The 19,719-nt window shown below is 37.2% G+C and overlaps 1 protein-coding gene across 1 annotated transcript in view; it reads right to left on the minus strand.

The window, feature by feature from the left end:
• The window catches only part of GLIPR1L2 (GLIPR1 like 2), a 43,748-nt gene that overhangs the window by 20,796 nt on the left and 3,233 nt on the right, over positions 1 to 19,719 (minus strand). Inside the window, exons 2-4 of the mRNA XM_075553226.1 lie at positions 14,678 to 14,923; positions 11,389 to 11,492; positions 1,654 to 1,739 (exon numbers count right to left, since the gene is read on the minus strand). Coding sequence (XP_075409341.1) covers positions 1,654 to 1,739; positions 11,389 to 11,492; positions 14,678 to 14,923 — 436 coding nt within the window. The remainder of the gene's footprint in view (positions 1 to 1,653; positions 1,740 to 11,388; positions 11,493 to 14,677; positions 14,924 to 19,719) is intronic.

Raw genomic sequence — 19,719 nt, forward strand, 5'->3', positions numbered from 1 at the left:
TTGTTTCTACATACAAAAAAAGAGATCCCAGATTCAGTTTATCGTTTCCTTGCTCTGGAATCAGGCTTTTGTCCAGTGAGTCCTGATTCCTCTTAGTGGAGAACAAAAGTTAGGAACCAAGATCTGGGTCTTAGTTGTGCTCACTCCTTTTGGGAGATGGGGCGGCTCCAAGGCCCTTGCAGAACACACATGTGCACAGCTGTTCATTTCTATACCTGTGTATATTGACTGAAATCTATACATTCACATGAATACTCCTACTTCCAATCCAGTGTCAATAAGTGCATGATAATTTTCCATCTTAACCTAATTATAACTCTATTTGCTGTTCATCTGTGGGAAAACTGGCTTCCATTATCCTTAATCTTTTTACTTATTTGATCAATCCCCCATTTTGCTACCACTCTCCTATCATTCACTGCCTCAACCCTTCCCCATCATGGGCATCCTCCACACCTGGCAGAGGTCCTGGCACTCTATGGCAGGCTATTAGAGTTTCTTGATTTGGTGAATAAAGATTGTAGGATGGCTAGTTAAATTGGAATTTCTCCTCCCACTCCATGCTGATGATTTCCTCAACTTGCTTGAAGTCAGATGCCATGCCCCCGCCCCCGCCCACCTGCATATAGCTCCTGTTCCAGGGCTGATACCTGAAGCCTGACTTCATGTTAGACACAAACCCCACTCCACAAGGGTTCTGACGCTGCAACACACGTGGACATTGTGCTCGCCCTGTTTATGGTATCTTCCTCTGCATCCTGTGTGGATGCCTTCTGATCCCTCTCTTTTCAACATACAATACCTGCGTTCCCCTGTGTGGCAGTTCTGAGCCAGGTAATGATTTTAGGACTACATTTTTGTGGACGAGGAAGAACCAGAGCAGTGGTTTCGAGACCAGGACTTTGCACCACAGTTTGTGACACACGGAGAGAAACGCAGCAGAGACTCTAACATGCCGGACGAGCAAAGGCACAATAAGGCCCCTTTACTGCTTGACTGTACCCTTTAGCACACTCTCCTAAGCACTGTCTCTTGTAGACATACTTTGGGATTGCTTGTACTTCCACTGGACAAAACAAAAAGAAAATTAAATCAAACATTTTCCTCTTGCCGAGTATTTTGGTGATTTGAAGTTTTTCTGGGGTAGAAAACTAAAAGGGAAGACTTTTTAACATTTGCTAGTTTGCTGCTTCTCTTTTTTGAAGGTATTTTTGGTAATCCCCGTCTTTGGATGAGTCCTTCCCAGACAGCCCTCATCTTCGAGTGTTGACTGTGCTACCTTTTGCAGAGTAGAACTGTTCTCACTCTTTCTGACACCGATAGAACATTTGCAAACTGACTGTGGGAGCAAATGTACAATTCTGCTGGATGTGACTGAACTGTGCAAGGTATTAATCCCGATTAATAAAAATAATTTTTAGTTAAAAAAAAGAATAGGGGAAGCAAAGGTAGAAGAGAATGTGGAGTTTCAAAAAACCCTAAAGACGATTCTGTTTCAAACCTGGATTGATAATATGATATAATAATCATGTTGACCAAAGGAGCAGTATTATCACGGCAATAAAAGTCTAATGTTTAACAACTTCACTTTTTTGTCCTATGTACGATGTTATTTTTTTTCCTTTTCCACATTTAAGTTTTTCATGATCTTACTGCATAAGTAATCTGTGCAGGTGTCAGCGCTGCCACATTCAGAGCAAAATAATCCCTTTTTATAAGGCCTTCTCCTCAGAGTTCCTCTGCAAAACAGCAAAACACATTTAAGGAGGAAAAATGATCAACTTTACATATGATATAAACAACACAGTTATTTTTACCTAGATCCATAAAGTGATTTAATGAAGACCATGAACCCAGAGAAGTACTTAAGTTGGAGATGCATGCCTCTCCTTTCAGAAAACAGGCTGCACCGCTTCAACAAGAGTGGATTTAACATCTTTCATCTCCGTTTATAGCAAAATTTACTCTTTTTGCGTGTGTGCAAAATGTACTCTTTAATAGAGTAATGTCATAAATGTTTTATAAATAATTTCTAGTAGGTATAAATATACTAAAAAGCTCTGTAGAAATGGAATCTTGATGGCGATACTGGGAGGGTGGAGGGAGGGTGGGTTGGAAAGGGGCAACCTATTTCAAGGATCTGCTTGTGACCTCCTCCCTGGGGGACATATAACAGAAAAGTGGGTGAAGGGAGATGTCAGACAGGGCAAGATATGACAAAATAATACTTTATAAATTATCAAGGGTTCATGAAGGAGGGAGGAGTGGGGAGAGAGGGGGAAATGAGAAGCTGATGCCAGGAGCCTGGGTGGAGAGTAAATGTTTTGAGAATGATGAGGGAAATGAATGCAAAAATGTGCTTCACACAATGGATGTATATATAGATTGTGGTAAGAGTTGTATGAGCCCCTAATAAAACAATTAAAAATGAAATGAGATCTTGATTATCTGAAGAGTTTACAAAACCCTGAAATGTCTATGGTTGAAAATACCAAGTTGCATCGATTATTGTGAGGTATCGATAGGAGACAAAGTATAAACAAGTAAACGAACGAAAACACGATTTTACAAAATTGATGTGTTAGGCAGACAGGATTACAAAGGGAGAAGAGGTGGTGAAGTAGGAATTTTACAGAAACTGTAACACAAGGGAGAGGTAGAGACAAACTTCCACATACATGACTCCAGCCTCAAAGAAAGTAAACTGCAGGTAAGACACATTTTTTTATCGATGGAAGGGACAGAAGACAGCGTCAAAACCAAGTGGAGGAAGCCAGAACGACCCTGGTTTAATTTAGAGATATCAATATAATTTTGTTGGAGTACATTATAAACCATTCTCATGGAGCATAAGATAATCTCCATTAGTAGTATCATTAATTTTTTCAGTGGTAAAGCATATAAAACACTGTTAAAAGGAAATTATCCATCTACAGGACATCTTTTTGGACCACATTCATGAATTATTCATGTATACAGATCCAAAACTTAAGTGACAGGTGACTAATTACACAAATCTTGAGTGGGGGGAGATATGGCCAAACATTCAGTAATGCTCAGCATGCCTACTAGACTAGCGCATGTCCCAAATAAGCACAGTATGAAAACAACAAATATATGCTGATCCAGCTCACAATTTGTCAGGCACTCTCAAAGCAAGAGATCAGAACTAAATCAAAATCCGAAGCCCACCAATTCCCTAACCTTGAAATCGTGGTCATCTGCTTCTTCACCCACTTGGGCATTTCAGCTTTAAGTTCAATGGACTATTTCAGTTACTTAAATCTGCAAGTGAGTTTCAGGTAAAATCCAGTTCACTTAGTGGGGTTGCCAATTCGGGTCCTTCTGGTATGAGTTATGAAGGGTGTGTGTATTTCAAAAGGAGAGTCTAATGGCCCAGTTTTCTATAGCACGATGGCTGGGTCACCAATGGCTAGATATAAACTAGGTCAAAATCATCCCATTAGGAACATCATATCAGGTGTATACTCCCCTTGGGGTTTATATAAATAATGTTAAGTATTTTCCCCAGTGGTAGGTTGTCCTACCTAGTTTATCCGCAAGCATAAGTGCATAATCACCTTCTCTGATACAGATGTGTGCCCCTCCTCTTAATCTGAGTTCACAGTAAAGCTCACTAATTGCTCTCGTAGGAGGTCTGCTGACTTGGGATGAGTGCTCTGTGGGAGGAGCTGCTGGGCGTTCTCCCGGTCCCCACACATGAGAAACGGATCCCATCTAGAATGAGACCACCTCCCCTGAAGTACTTTTGAAGATTTTTCAAATAAGGGGGCGATGGAAGGCTTATGGGAACTAGGTAGGAACACTACATTTTTTGAGGGACTGGATTAGAAGATTGCGTGTCTTTTTCTGGGTGTTTATCCTTATTGTTGTGGACTCTACAGTATCTGTCCTGTTGTGACTGGCAAACTTCACTTAGCATACTGGTTTCTAGGTCCATCCATGTCATGGGGTGTTTTGTTGTTAGAGATGCACAGTATTCCGCTGTGGGTAGGTTCCAGAGTTTCTTTATTCATTCTCTGTCCTAGTTCATGTCTTTGCTCCCATTACTTAACTGAATGATCCAGAGATCTAATTTATATATCCTGGAAATATCTCAAATTTGTCTACTTTTCTCTACCATTAGCCTGGGAATTCTATTTGAAATTTATTTTGCTAAAATTAGTGAGTAACGAATATAGTCTTATTTCTATACAGTGAATCTGCTCTCCAGAATCCATCACTTAATAGCCATAATTTAAAGGCCAACTTTATCATAACTGTCTTGAGTCCATTTTATGTATGTGTTTGGAGCCATTCCTTGACTTTCAATTATATATTACTAATATTCTTATTATTCACTAATTAAAAAAGAGGAAGAGGAAGAAAGGAAGAAACAACCTGCTGCCTTTGAGGTGTTTCAGACTCATGGCAACTCCATGTATTTTAGACTAGAAATGAACTCTATAGGTTTTCTGGGCTGAATATTTATTGAAGTAGGTTGCCAGGCCATCCTACTGCTGAACCACAGAGTAAAGATTAAAGATTCACAAAATAGTAGAGGAAGCACATAAAGGACTTATTAACCTGTTAACTTAAGCATAACTAGGCATTAGCCAGAAAGGAAGTGAGCAAGTAAAAGTCTTCAAAATGTATTAAGTAAAAGTCTTCAAAATCAAAGTACAGTGGACGATTCTAGTGTGACTGTGTAAATGATTAAAAAGTAATGTAAGTGAAAAATAGTTACAACATAAAATACACAAATTGAATTCAAATGATAAAATTTGAATATCCATGAAACATTTTATGAAATCAATTATATAAAATTTTATTAAAAACCTTTAAAATTCAAGACATTATTATATTATTCCCTAAAATTGATCATTTTAATTTACCCAATTATTATTATTTTTAAATATAGTAAAATACCAAATACATAACAATTAAGGACACATCTGAAAAGTCCGCAAACCAAAGTGGGATTTAATTAAATTTTAGGTTTTGGTAATCCAACAAACTAAAATCAGCACTTTCTCCCTTTTCCTTTTAGAAATCCCCCCAATGCAAAGAAAAACAGAAGCCTATCTATAACCCCCACCCAGAGGGATGGACAACAGATAAGGGGGTACAGGGGGATAGTGAAAGACATGGGAAAACAGTAATAATTTATAAATGATCAAGGGTTCATGAGCGAGTGAGGGAGGAAAGGGAGGGAGGGGAAAAATGAGGAGGTGATATCAAGGGCTCAAGTAGTAAGAAAATGTTTTGAAAATGACGATGGCAACAAATGTACTAATGTGTTTGACACAATGGATGTATGTACAGATTGTGATAAGAGCTGTACGAGCCCCCAATAAAATGTTTTTTAAAAAGATAATCATACGATATTTTACATTAAAAAAAGGAAAACAAGCACAAACCCCAGCTTGGATGATTCTGTGGACATGCAGAACTCCTGACCACAACAAACAAGGGAGTGTTGCCACTTGCAGGAAAGACCCAACAGGAATATGAAACAGAGTGACTAAAATACAGTCCATGCTGCAGATTCTAGAAAAGGTTATCAGATGACGTCTCCAAAATAGATGACATACCTTACTGACTTAAACCAATGTATGTATATATTTAAACAATAATTATGCTTGAGGATTCAAGATAACTGTGAAGGCATTAAAGAATTAATTTGGTCCTGAATGGACCAGAAGGAGGAGGCTGAATAAGGAATCACTCAGGGAAGTCCGAGGAGCAGGGAAACAGTCCATCAAAGACACAAAACTTATGATCTTTGTTGCCAGATGAGCTTTAGGGCATCAGAAATACTTCATACACATAATACTGTAACATAAGAGAAAGTAATCTGTCACCATAGATTTATTGTCTTTGCTCTTCTTGGATTTGAACATCATACAACTAGCTGATCTAGGAAGATTAATGTTATTTAAAGATTAAAACAAAAGCAAAATGAAGAAATCTCACAGAAAAATAAATTTTAAAATACTGCAAGAAGAAATAAGGAAAGAAGTAAGCATATAAAATGACAGATGAAGAATTATTACCCCCAAATTGGGATAAAGTAAAGAAACAATTTCATGAGAACTCCATCTTCAAGGAGCAAACACCTCAGTCACAAAAGAGATCAAATGTAAACCGCTGAGATTTTAAAAGAACTGAGAGTAAAGCCATCAGAACAATGAGAATCATATTAAGGGAAAAATGGTAAGTGTCATAGAAGACAGGATTGAGAAGGATTACAATCATTAAGATAAATTAACAAAGCTTAGAGATAAAATTAAACAATTGTCCAAAATAGTATTTATAGTAAATTTATTTTCCAAATCAGAACAGCAAAAATATTTAAAGCTATAGTTCAAGAAAACTTTCCAGAAAACAAATGCCTTTAGGGAAATTTCCCTTCCCATACTAGCAAAGTAATATGAGTACATTACCAGTCCTCCGCTGGTAAAATCTGGATAAAATATTTTAGAAAAACTATTTTAAATGTCCACATTTACTCAGAGTCCAATTTCCTACCCACTTGCCTAATTTTCACAAAATAGATTTTAAAGATCCAGCAGAAAGGAGCAACATTAAATTTCATATCGACAACTTGATTAGAAAACTTCTAAGTGTTCTTCCATTTCCGAAATTTTATACAACCATATATGTTTCTATACATATATATGACTAGATTCAATTAAAATGCAAACTACAAGGTATAGTCAATAAAAGTGGCCTTCATGTTCATTATTGATTGTGTCCTATCCCCCCCAAGTGTTTTTAATTCCAACCCCTTACATCTTTGAGGAAAGAAGCCTGGTGGTACAGGAGTGAAGAGCTCAGCTGCCAAAGTAAGGTCCATGGTTTGAACCCACCGGCAGCTCCATAGGGAAAAGATGTATTTGCTCCTGTGAAAATCACAGTGTGGGAAATCCTGAGGCATCTCTACATTGTCATGCAGGGTGGTTATGATTCAGAATGATTCTATGATACATACCACCACCACCAGCTATGTGGGTGCAGTCCCTGGTTAGGAACCAGATTTTCTTGATTATGTTAATGAGGTAATGATCAGTGTTGAGTGTGTCCTAGATCTAATACACTTTGAGTTAAAAAGAGAGTAGAATAGAGAGAGACCAGCATGCACCAACTAGGTAAGATTCATGCGACATGAAGATAACCAAGCAACCAAAGACTGTACAGGACTCCAGTCAGGAAGGAGCTGGCAGGACTCAGACCCTGATAGCTGTGGAACCGCCTAAACTTTGAGAAAATAAATTTCCATTCTTGAGAGCTACCTATCGGTGGAATTTCTGATACAGCTGTATGAAAAAAATATAGCAAACTGAACAAAGCTAATATGCAAAATTAAATTGAAAAGTATTTTTAATAGAGTTCCAGTTCATAGATGCACGGATTTATTCCCAACTAAATGTTTTCACCCCTCAAAAGACAGACGTGGCAATATATTTTCAGAAGGTCACAACCTTGAAAACCCTGTGGAACAATTCTGCTGGACACACATGGAGTCTCTATGAGCTGGAACGGACTCCAGCAATTTACAACGGATCTAGAGCTCCTGGTGGGAGTAGAATTGTCTTTATTATGCTACTGAGGCCAGTGTACAGTGTACAGTGTCCCGAACCCGATCACCTTTTTCATCCTTCTTATGGTGAATTGGGTGATAGTTTACAGAGCAAATTGGTTTTTTATTAAACAATTCATACACAAACACATATGTACATAGATGCACACACTGATATTTACATATCTGTGTATACACCTCTTCCCCCAACATCTCTGTGGGCTGTGAACAGCTGTAGACAAATTCTCTAAGAAACACGCTTCTTAGTTTCGTTAGGGTGCCTGCAAAGGTCCAATCAAAACCATGGCATCAAAGATCTTCCGGGTCAGTTAAATTCTAGACAGTGAGATCAGATCAGAAATCTAGGTGACTTTATCCTAGAATTAGAAGTAATTTGGGTAGATTTCCTGGAAGATGATCCTGGGATTCATGAATTTTAAGAAAATTGAAAAATGCATTGGTGAAAAGTCACAAAGTTGTACTGAGGAATGGTCTCCAGTACGATAATACATGCACCCATTTTTGGAAGACAGTACGGGCTGTCCCATAAGAACTTGTGTGGAAACCTTAGTCCATTCACCACGCAACCATGATCTTGTATCTTCAGATTCCTTTTTGTTTTTTAGACTCAAAGAACATTGGAGAAAGTAAGATGATTTGAGTCCTTCGTTGGCCCTTCCTTGGATCTGGTTTGCCTTTCTCTCTCCTTGACCTCTGGTTCTTGATACTGTGTGCACCCTATCACCAGATGTCACCAGCAACTACAGGATTATGGATGAGTGTGTCGGGACTTTGGATCTTTTGCCTTTACTAGCACCACAACTGCATGAGCCATCTTACTTCATGTTCTCAGTTCTGTGTGGCCACTGCAGGGAGTTACAGATCCCTGGGATGTGAGGGAATATAAGGGGAGGTGGTGGTTAGTATCAGGATTAAGGGAACAGTAGCGAATCTTTGAAAACAGGGGCATTTGGAAAACTCTAACATCTGTCATCTTGAGACTAGTCTTGTATTACTTTTTCTAAAAGAAATTACTTCTGCAATAGGACCCTGATTTTATTGGATTCTTTTGTTTGAATGCATAACATGTCTAAGAAAAAATTATTACTAAAATAGCTTTTTTGTCACCATTCACTGAAATAAACTTACATATGAGCTATTGACAGTGTGTTAAGTTGGGTTCTCTGGAAAAGAAAAACAGTGATCTCTCTCCTCTCTAGCCCTATCTATCTATCTATCTATCTATCTATCTATCTATCTATCTAACTATCTATCTATTAGCTAGAGAAAAATTTATACAAAGGAACTGGAAACACAGGGAATCCAGGACAGATGATCTCTTCAGGACCAGTGTTGAGAGTTGTGATACTGGGAGGGTGGAAGGAGGGTGGGGTAGAAAGGGGGAACCGATTACAAGAATCTACATATAACCTCTTCCCTGGGGAATGGACAACAGATAAGTGGGGGAATGGAGATGTCAGATAGTGTAAGATATTCCAAAATAATAATAATTTATAAATTATCAAGGGTTCATGAGGGAGTGGGGAGTGAGGAGGGTGGGTTAAAATAAAGAGCTGATACCAAGGGCTCAAGCCAAAAGCAGATGTTTTGAAAATGATGATGGCAACAAATGTACAAATGTGCTTGACACAATGGATGTATGTATGGATTGTGATTAGAGTTGTACAAGCCCCCAATAAAATCATTAAATATAAATAAATAAAATTTTAAAAAGAAAAGAAAATGGATCACAAAGTTGTAGAATTGGGCCAACCTTGGGAATTTCCAAGTCCATGTATCAGATGTTAAACTGGAGGCTCTGACTTACATGGTTTTGTGAGCTGATTACCTAAAGATGAGCAGGTAGCCCACCAGCTGATGACCGCAAGTAGAGATGAATCCAAGGACAGCAGGGAAGGCTTATGACTGGAGAGGCAAATAACCTGCAGGTTGGCAGGTCAGGTAGCAGGTCTGATGTCTCCCAGAGTCCTTTCAATTGCATCAGGGTTGTGACCTCAGTAAGGGGGTTGCATTCTACCCCAATCTTCTAACAACTTATGGGCTGCTTACAGTAGATCCCATTATAGAGTTGATCACAATATGTTAGGTCACCTCATGGAGGACTACTAGGGCTTAACTGCCAAACCAGCAAGAATTCTGATCTAACACACATATCACAGCTGATATGTTCCACAGTTACCCTTCACCTTGTGTTGCCTGATGACATTGAGCTTCTCGACTGTCTCTTCCCTACAGATGTGTCCATTGGATTCTTGTGTATCCCACCTGTTTAGGTCCATAGTAGAGGCCACCAATATTTCAAACACCAGCAGAGCTACCCATGGTGAATAGGCTTCAGGAAAGTTTGTAGACTAAGAAAAATTTGGGAAGAAGGAATGGTATGTGTATGGGATTAGCCCCTGAAAACTATAAGCTAGCACTGGAACCCTGCCAGATATAGTGTGGGAAGATGAGTCCCTTAGGTTAGGAGGCTCTCAAAATACGACTGAGCAAAAGCTTCCTCTTCGAAGTGAAATCAAACTTTATGTGGCAAATGAGTACAACTATAGAGACTTTCATTTGCTGATGGGGGATGATTGAAAATTAGAAGAAATACCCATTAATAATTAGAACATGGAATACACAATATATAAATTTAGGAAAATTGGAAGTTATTCAAAATTTAAAAGAAAGCATAAAGATCCATATCTTAGGGCTTAGTGAGCTGAAATTGATATTGGCCATTTTGAGTCAGAAAATTATATGGTTTACTATTCTGGGAATGAGAAATTCAAAAGGAAGGATGTCACATTCATCATTAGAAAGAAAATATCAAGACCTATCTTCAAGAACATATATTTGGTAGAGGAGAAGGGAAAAAGAGGAAGGCCATTGATGAGATGAATTGGCTGCAAGGGTACACTTGAACATGACAACGAGGATGATTGTGGTGCAGGACCTGAGTCAGAGCGTTTCAACAGTACCCGACAGCAACATCTTAAAGAACAATGCTAAATGAGGAGCTGATGCCAGGGCCTTAGGTGGAGAGCAAATGTTTTGAAAATGATGAGGGCAATGAATGTACAAAAGTGCTTTACACAATTGATGTACGTATGGATTGTGATAAGAGTTGATGAGCCCCTAATAAAATGATTGAAAAAGAAAAAGAACAATGCAGTCTGTGATAGCATAATATGGATTCCCATATCAGGAAGTCTGGTTAATGCAACTATTATTCAAATGTAAATTAGACTAGAGCTAGCAGAGTAGAAACTGGAGCATTCTACAAATGTCTCCAATCTGAAATTGATCGTATATGCAAAAGTCTATGCATTGATGCTTGCTGATGATTAGAATGCTAAAGCTGGAAATGGAAAGGATCAGGAATTGGAACATACGGCCTTGGTGATAAAAGCAAAGTTGGAGATTGTAAAATATAGTTTACAAGATCAATGACTTCTTCGTTACAAAAAACTTATAAATATGAAAATAGACTAATTTGGCCAATTACATAACACTTATGCTAATTTGGCTAGCTGTTGTTAAATAGCACTGTTTAAGATTTATCTAGAGAAAATATTACTGGGCTGCTCCATAACTAATATCAATATGTCTAAGCTGCAGCTTATTATACTATAGAATTTTTTAAAGTTATTAGGAATTCTTTAATATTTGATTAATAATGTATTTGATTAATATTTAATTCTATTATTGTTCATAAATACAAGAAAAACATGGTGGATGTTAGAAAAGCCTTGGAACTTTTCAATTTTTAAATATTATTTTGTTAATTAAAATGAACTTACCCTGGAGCATAGTTGCATATGAAAATCGCTGCGTGTTTAATATGTCCAATTCTGGAACAAGGAGTGACAGCACAACCAACTTTGTAAGAGTTATTCCAAACAAGCTAAAATTAAAATAAAAAACCCATAATATATCATTCTAAACAATACAGTATTAACCAAACAGCCTTACTACAAATGGTACAAATACTAGATTCCATTCGCACATAAACGTTAAGCAAAGAATTCAAGGAATATGGACTGTTCTTCATTTAGACAAAGGTAGCGAATGGCAATGGACTTAGATCAGCATTCCTAAAGCTCCATTCGCAGTATCACTAATAGAGTCTAACAGCGCTGTTCCTAGGAGACAGGCTGAGAAACGCTGGTCTGGAAGAATGCTTCAAGCCCAGAGAAGATAGAGCTGCGGAGTCCCTTGCAGCCTCTGGGGGAATCTGAAAGTTCTAGGAGGCAAAGGGAAAAGGGAGGGCAGACAAAGCGTTGGAAAAATAGAAGCTCAGCAGCGAAGTGAGAAAAAGTAAGAGTGAAAACAGAAGGAAAAGAAGATACTGGAAGGTCAAGAGAAGAGACTCAATTCAGTCACAAGGCCAGGTGGGTTGCAAGCAGCAAAGTTGATCAAAGTTTATTTCTCGCCTGGGTACAGATGGACTGACGCAGAACAGTGCATCCGCCTGGTTGAGACTGTAACATGCACCCATCCCGAGCTCTGGGCCGAGTGCCTTTATATGCTCTACTGAATGCGGACTGGGCTCGCCCCCCTGGGGTGGAAAATGCAGGTTGAAGTCTTCTTGATCCATGGGGGTCACAAAAGATCCAGATAGACATTTTTGGTTGTCATGGCTCATTGATTCCTTCTTGGTCGTCACTGTCCTTGGTTCACTGGTTTCTGCCAAAGGCACATTCTTTCCTGTTTATGCAGAACTTTTTACAGGGTCTGCCTTGGGGAAGGACTTTACAGGGTGGGCTCAAGGGCAAACATGGAGCAACCTTGGTTCCCAGCAGACTCTATTAAGCCTTACAGATACAAGCATAGCAAGCAAGTGAATGTTACTAGCATTTCTCACTAATTTTGTTGAAATATTTCATTGTAAAATATAAAGAGAGTCTGGCTTTGTTATTTTTTTTAATGGTAGAACAGAGTTAGAAAAGAAAAAATACAGGTCTTGAATGGAATGAAATATGGGAATAATTAATGACATTCCAGAAACTCTCTGGATGCTTTTGATCATTCTAATACTTTCCAAAATCTTTTTTTTTAAATTAATCCCTGGAAAGAGAAAGAAGCCTTTTCTATTTTCTTCTTCAATACTTAGTCCTCGGGGTTTTTACAGTGGGTTTGAAAGAAATCGAGTACTAGATAAAAGAATAGACTGCCTGCCAGAGTCGACGTGGAGTCAAATGGTCAAATACAAGGGTAAGTCAAAAAGTATGGTTATAAAATCATAGAAACTTTCATTAAATATTTAAATGTTATTCTTTCTTGATATCTTCTCTATGTAGGCCTATATACTTCTGAAGTTTCTATTTCCATCTCTCTAACCCTCCCCTGAGTAATTCTGTGCTTTTTCAACTTACAGCATATCAAAATGACAATGTGGCATCCTTGGAGGACTCTAATGTTCTTTTTCAATGTCCTTTGCAATTTGGGAAGCATAAGAATTCTGAAGGGGCGTGATCAGGTCTGTAGGGTGAATGGTCTAAGGTTTCTCAAGGAAATTGTTTAGGACGACTGTTGTAACCTTCAAAAAATGAGAAGGTACATGGTTGTGTTGAAAAAATAATCCTCTATGCACCTCTCTTGGCCTTTTTCTCACTGTGAAGTTTTCAATTTTTAAAAAATTATTTGTACTTCCTTCAGGAAAATCTATCAAGATTATATCCCTTTGGGATCCCAGAAAACAGTTGATCGATCCTTTTGAGCTGGCCTTGATTCCCTGAGTTTCACTAGCTCAACAGATGTCCTTGGAAGCCACTCCTTTGGCTGAATTTTTCTGGAGGGGCAGGGATGGCATTCCAATGAGACTAAGACAAGGGTGCTACCGAGGGAAATTGTCTGTGGCTGTCCACTGATGACAGAGATCTGTTCGAATCTTTTATTTGAAGTACATTTTTATAAAATGGAAATTTGTTCTGAAATAGGAACATCTAGGTTGCTGAAACTGAGCAGAAGTAAGGAGTAAAACATGCAATGGAGGCTGGTAAGAGTAGATGCTTTTCATTTTACTGAGAGCTTTGAGGTCATTCTGAGGAGCTCAGATATGGATACAGCTGTGGAAGACCGTGACGTGACAACTTTTCAGAAGAGGAAAGACCGGAACAAGATTCCTTGTTCAAATTGAAGTATGAGTCATTTAAAGAGAAAAGAAATGAATTCAACGTATACAAATTCCAAGATTTTAAGTTCTGGATAAATCATAATATGCACGTTATGCTTGAAAACATGGAAACCTTATAAATAAACTTGTAAGTTCATACAATAATTTCTTCATTTTAGCTACAAATATTTATTGAAGACCTGAAAGTGTCATGCTGAGTTCAGAACATATGGTTAAGATGACAAGATTCCTTCCTAATGTAGCATCACATATACAAACAGATGATTAGTAAATAATGTGATATATGAAATAATAAAGGACTGTGTAGGAAGGGACAAGTGGCCCAATATTTCTGGAGGGTGAATTGGTAGAGCATGAAGCAGACATATACTTAATCAGTAGATCAGCTAAATAAGAGTACACATATTAATCTAAGAAAAAAACTAATTTTATTTTTAAAGTCAAAAATTTTAAAAATAATTTTATTTGGTAGGCTTTTGCTCTATTTTCCAGAGTGAATTATTTTCTAGAAAAGTGACTTTCATCTTTGGGAAAGGGAATTTTAAAATATCCCCCTGCCTGAGTCAATTCAGCCTCCCAGTGGCTCTGATAGGGACCCGGGGAGAGGCCTCACTGGGCTTCTAGGGCTCATCCAGCTTTATGAAAGCAGCCTTGCTTCCATGTCGCAACCCAGCAATGGCTGTGGGTTTAAATTGTAGCCCTTTGGTTAAGAGGTCAGTGTTTTACTCAGGGAACCACCAGCGTTTCAAGTATGAAGATTTTGCTTACAATCCTTAAAATAATGTTTTACTAACATGGTTCATATGATAAATGGAATTCTAGGCATTTTGAAGTCTAAGAGTGATTATATTTGATTCTATTAGAATTAAATGTTTTACCAATTAATTTATTATATTCAAAATGTAAGCAATTAGAGAATCTATTGAATTAACAAAAATATAAAAAATAGATACCTGCAAATAATGAGAGCATTCAGAAGTACAATTCCCATTTTCATAATCATAATTGTCTTTTTCTGCATGCCAATTTCTGATAGCAATGCTTGCAGTAAATTCATTTTCAGGGCCAACCCAGATATTTTCACCGATACCATTATATTTAGGATGCACCATATTTAGTTCGTCTAAATAACTGTTAGTCTTAAATAAGCATTTTTTCCCCCATGCTCTAGCAGTCCGTGACAGTGCAACATCCCATGTCTGAAAAAAAAATTCAAAAAGCAAAGAGAACAAAATAATAATAATAATGATTTTCATGCTCTAAGTTATTTTCTTTGAGGTTTCATAGATTTCAGAAAAATTAAATTTTAATTTTGTACTTACGGATTTTATTTGTAGAATTATTCTGGGGAAAATTTTGGAAATGATCATAAAAAATCATTTTTCTGAGACAGAACCATGAAAATATAATTAAATATATAAAAGTTAGATGATATGACTAATTATAAAATGCATAACTCATAATTAATCTACCCAGAATTCATAATACCTGTTTCAATCCAGTGAATTTTTATGTCATCATACAATAATTTAAAATATTATTAATGCAAGAATCATTTAACACCAATTATATGTAAAATATTATATTCTGAGGACTATAATGAGAAATCAGGCATATATTTTATGCTTAAGGAGCTTATGGTAAAGAGATAAACTTGTGAAATTATACACATTATAAACACATGATAGATTTTGATAAATGCTATAAAATGGACACATATAAAAATTCCTAGAAATGTGAGAAAATATCAGAGATGCTGTTCCCTGGTTAGTTTTCTAGACATATTCACAACACTATACTTTCGTCATCATGTGGCAGCTCATTGAGTTCATTGTCATGGGAAAAATAAAATACACATAGACAAATCTGCAAAACAGTTGTCAGACCAATATGCACACTTACTAAGCCTGCAGAGACTCTTATTAAGTACGTCATTCACTCACTCCTTCACTGCCTTCAACTTGATTCTGACCAGAGGCTACAGGATAGGGTACAAACCCGAGGGTTTCTGAGGCCACTGTCTTTCTGGGAGCAGAAAGTCTCACCTTTCTCCCTGGGAGGGGCTGTGGTTTCAAACTGCTGACTTTGTGCTCCCCAGCCACCTTCTAATCCACTACACCAGGGCTCTTTACTAAGTAGATGTTACAATAAATATTGAATTAATTTGAAAAGTATTACTAAGATTCCTTAGTCTTTTAAACAATCATACATAAATATTAAAATTATTTAAAGAAATCAGATATTATTTATAATACTTTTCCTTTCAGAAAAGTAGTTAATATTTTTAAAGATTACCTATGGATAAATTTCTCTATTTCTTTACACACACACACACAATCAAATGTGCGTGTGATTGTTCTGTTGACTTCCTGTGGTGTTTTTACTTATTGCAGTCATGTGCTTACCCCATATTATTGACCTGTCGCTTCCATATCATTACTAGATTGACCTAAGTTGTTGTTTTTTTAAATAAACTTTGCAAGTACTCCAAAATATTGACAGCCAGTAACAAACCTAGTTATTACATTGTCGTGGCCTTTAGCTCATTTCACATTTTGCCAACAAGTCTCTGATGATCATCCTTCTATTTACTTACTTTGCATATGATTTATATACCAAGTATTTTCCATGTACTAGCCAGTAGTCTAAGCATTTTACAATAGTATCTCATTTGACACTGGCAATAGCCATGTGGTGTGTGTCTGTATTCTTGTTGCTGTTTCTGACTTACAGAGAGCATATTACAGCTTCACTTAAGGTGTCACAGTCAGTAAGCTGTGGAATCTGGATTTAAACAAAGAAAATCTAACTCTCAACTTCAAGTTTATATGCATTTTACCTTATTGTATCCCCAGGACGATATGAAAAGAAAGTATGATAGTTCCAAATTTCTTTTTTCAACCTTGGATGGAATCATATTAGAAGACAAAGGCTAGAATTTCAAGTAGCAGTAAATTAAATAATGAGAAATTTGAGGAAGGGAGGAAGAAAAGACCAAAGTAAATCTCAGAAAAGACTCTGAACCTTGCTTTTGAACTTAAAGGACATATATATATGAAATGGTGTCTTAGAAGAACTGAATGGAAATTTTCAGAGAGCAGCACAAGAAGATGTAGGATTATAATAAAATGTACACATTAGAGAACCAAAGGGGAAGACAGTGCTTTGCATTTATCAAATTGAAATAAAAAATTTCCAGGCCTCAAGTTGAAATCTTGAAGGATTCTATATGCAAAATATTGAATGAGCTAGAAAGCATTAAAATGTAAAGAATACATAAAGTCATGGTAACAAAATAATTGGTTGGGAGTTAACCACTTTAGGAACTGATGGTACTAAAGGAGAAAGTTTGACAGCAAGAGAAAATTGGTGAAATACCAATTAAAGTATTTTGGGGTTCAAGAAAAATGAAGCACTCATTCATCTGTCATGGGTTCTTCAATGTACTTGGTTTATGGCCCACTTTTCAGAAAAAATGGAAAAATGACTGCCACAATTGAATTTACTTGTTTGATAAATTAAATTGTTTAAATTATTTAACTGTCTGGCAATTAAAATTTTTTGTACTGTAGCCCATAATCCAGGATAAAATGTAGGCTTCTATTTCTGAAGCAGCTCTGAATCATTTCAGTATCCCACAGGGGCTGAATTGCCCACTTTAGGAAACACTGATATATGTCAAGAAATTCTTGGCCAACCAACTGGAAGAGATATTTGTGTCCACTCCAAAGGAAGGTGACCCAACAGAATGTGCAAATTTGGGACCAATGTCATGCGAGTAAAATTTTGCTGAAGATCATCCAACAATGGTTGCAGCAGTACACTGACAGGAACTGCCACAGATTCAGAGCAGTTTCAGAGGAAGCGGTGGGGCAACGGATATCATTGCTGATGGCAGGTGGATGCTGGCTGAAAACAGAGAATATCAGAAAGATGTTCACTTGTTTTATTGTTTATGCAGAAACATTCTACCGTGTGGACCATCACAGACTATGATAGCCTTGAGAGAAAGGGAATTCCAGATCACTTCCCTGTGTTCATGTAGAACCTGTACAAGGATCAAGAGGCAGTTGTCCTAATACAACAAGGGAATACTGCATAATTTAAACTCAGGCAAGGTGTGTATCAGGGTTGTCTCCTCTCACCATACTTATTCAATCTGTATGCTGAACAGATGAGCAGAGAAGCAGGATTCTAGGAAGAACAATGTGGCATCCGGATTGGAGGAAGGCTCATTAACAAGCTGCCGTATGCAGATGACCCCACCTGGCTTGCTGAAAGTGAGAAGGACTTGAAGCACTTGCTGATGAAGATCGAGGATGAAAACCTTTAGTGTGGACTACAATTCAATGTAAAGAAAACCCAAATCCCCACAACTGGATCAATCGGTAACATCATGCAAAACGAAGAACAGGATTGAATTTGTTGAGGATGTCATCATGATAGAATACACAACAGAACGTTCAGGGAAGCAACCATCAAGAGAGCAAATGGTACATTACACTGGGTAAATATCTCTTTAAAATATTCAGAAAACAAGGATGTTACTTAGAGGACTGAGGTGTGTCTAAGCAAATCCCTAATAGTTAGTCATCTCATATGCGTGTGGGAATTGGACATCGACTAAGAAGGCCCGAGGAAGAATTGCTGCATGTGATGATGGTGCAGGTGACGAACACTGAAAGGAGACACGCTGCAAAATAACAGACAAATCTGTCTCAGAAGAACAGCCAGAATGCTCCTTAGAAGGAAGGATGGCGAGACTTCGTCTATGGACATTGGATATGTTCTCTGGAGAGACAAGTCCCCAGAAATGGACATCGGGATTAGTAGAGACAGGGAAAAAGAGGAAGATTCCACATAAGATGGATTGAGAGGGTGGCTGCAGCAATGGGTTCCAATGTAAGAAAAATTGTGGCAATCGATTTTAAAAAAAACAGAAAGAAAGAAAAACTGTGAGAATGGTGCAGGACTGGGCAGTGTTCACTCTGAGCTGCAACCCACTTGACAGCATTTAATAACAGCAGAGAATAATATTTTCCTACCATTTTTGGTCAGCATGTAAGTATGAAAGTTTTCTGACTTTGGTTTGTATTGTGTTAAAGTACCTGATTTAAAATTTTGTTATCTCCTTTTACAGAAATATAGTATTTAATTATAGAAAATAAAGACAAACCTTCTTTTTTTTGGAGACAAACCTTCTTTACTAGTATTTCTCCACCATCACTGCTATATGTACGTGTAAACATCAATTTTTTAAAAAGAAAAACAAACTAATATAATTTCATAAACTAATGGTAGTATTCATTTAAGTCATTATTATTAGTAGTTATGTTAGGACAAATTCTTTTTGGTAATGGATAACTGGCTATATTTACACATGAAGAGATCAAAATACTGAATACAACGTGGCAGTCTTCACTACAAGGTTGTAGTACACTTAAATTGACAAAAAAAGAAAATATGTCACACCATTCCTGCAATATGGATTTACTTCTATTCAAGAAAATGGAGTGGAAAATCCCCTTTGCTTAATTTTGAATGAATATTTGGCTGTGGGGGACATGAAACCTGCCAACATAAAACAACATTTTAATATCAAACATAAAGCGCATTGTAATACACCAAAGGAATATTTTAAATGAATTTTAAATTCTTCAAATAAAGAAAAACAATGTTTTGCGAATTTTGTTACTGTCAATGAAAAGCATTTCTTTGTGTCTTACAAAACTTATTTAACTGAAAAGACCAAGCCTTATGCAACAGAAGGATTTTGGTCAGTATAAACATTACATACTGGGGGCTGCAAACCTTTATGTTCATCAGCAAAGGCTACAATGCTTCCTCACTTTCAGCAAGGCTGTGGCATCTGCATATCGTAGTTTGTTAATAAGCCTTCCTCCAATCCTGATGCCACATTCTTCTTCATGTAATCCAGCTTCTCTGATGCTTTCTCAGCACACAGACTGAATAAGTATGGTGAGAAGGCGAACCT

The sequence above is a fragment of the Tenrec ecaudatus genome, chromosome 6 (assembly GCF_050624435.1).
Source record: "Tenrec ecaudatus isolate mTenEca1 chromosome 6, mTenEca1.hap1, whole genome shotgun sequence".
NCBI classification, from domain to species: Eukaryota; Metazoa; Chordata; class Mammalia; order Afrosoricida; family Tenrecidae; genus Tenrec; species Tenrec ecaudatus.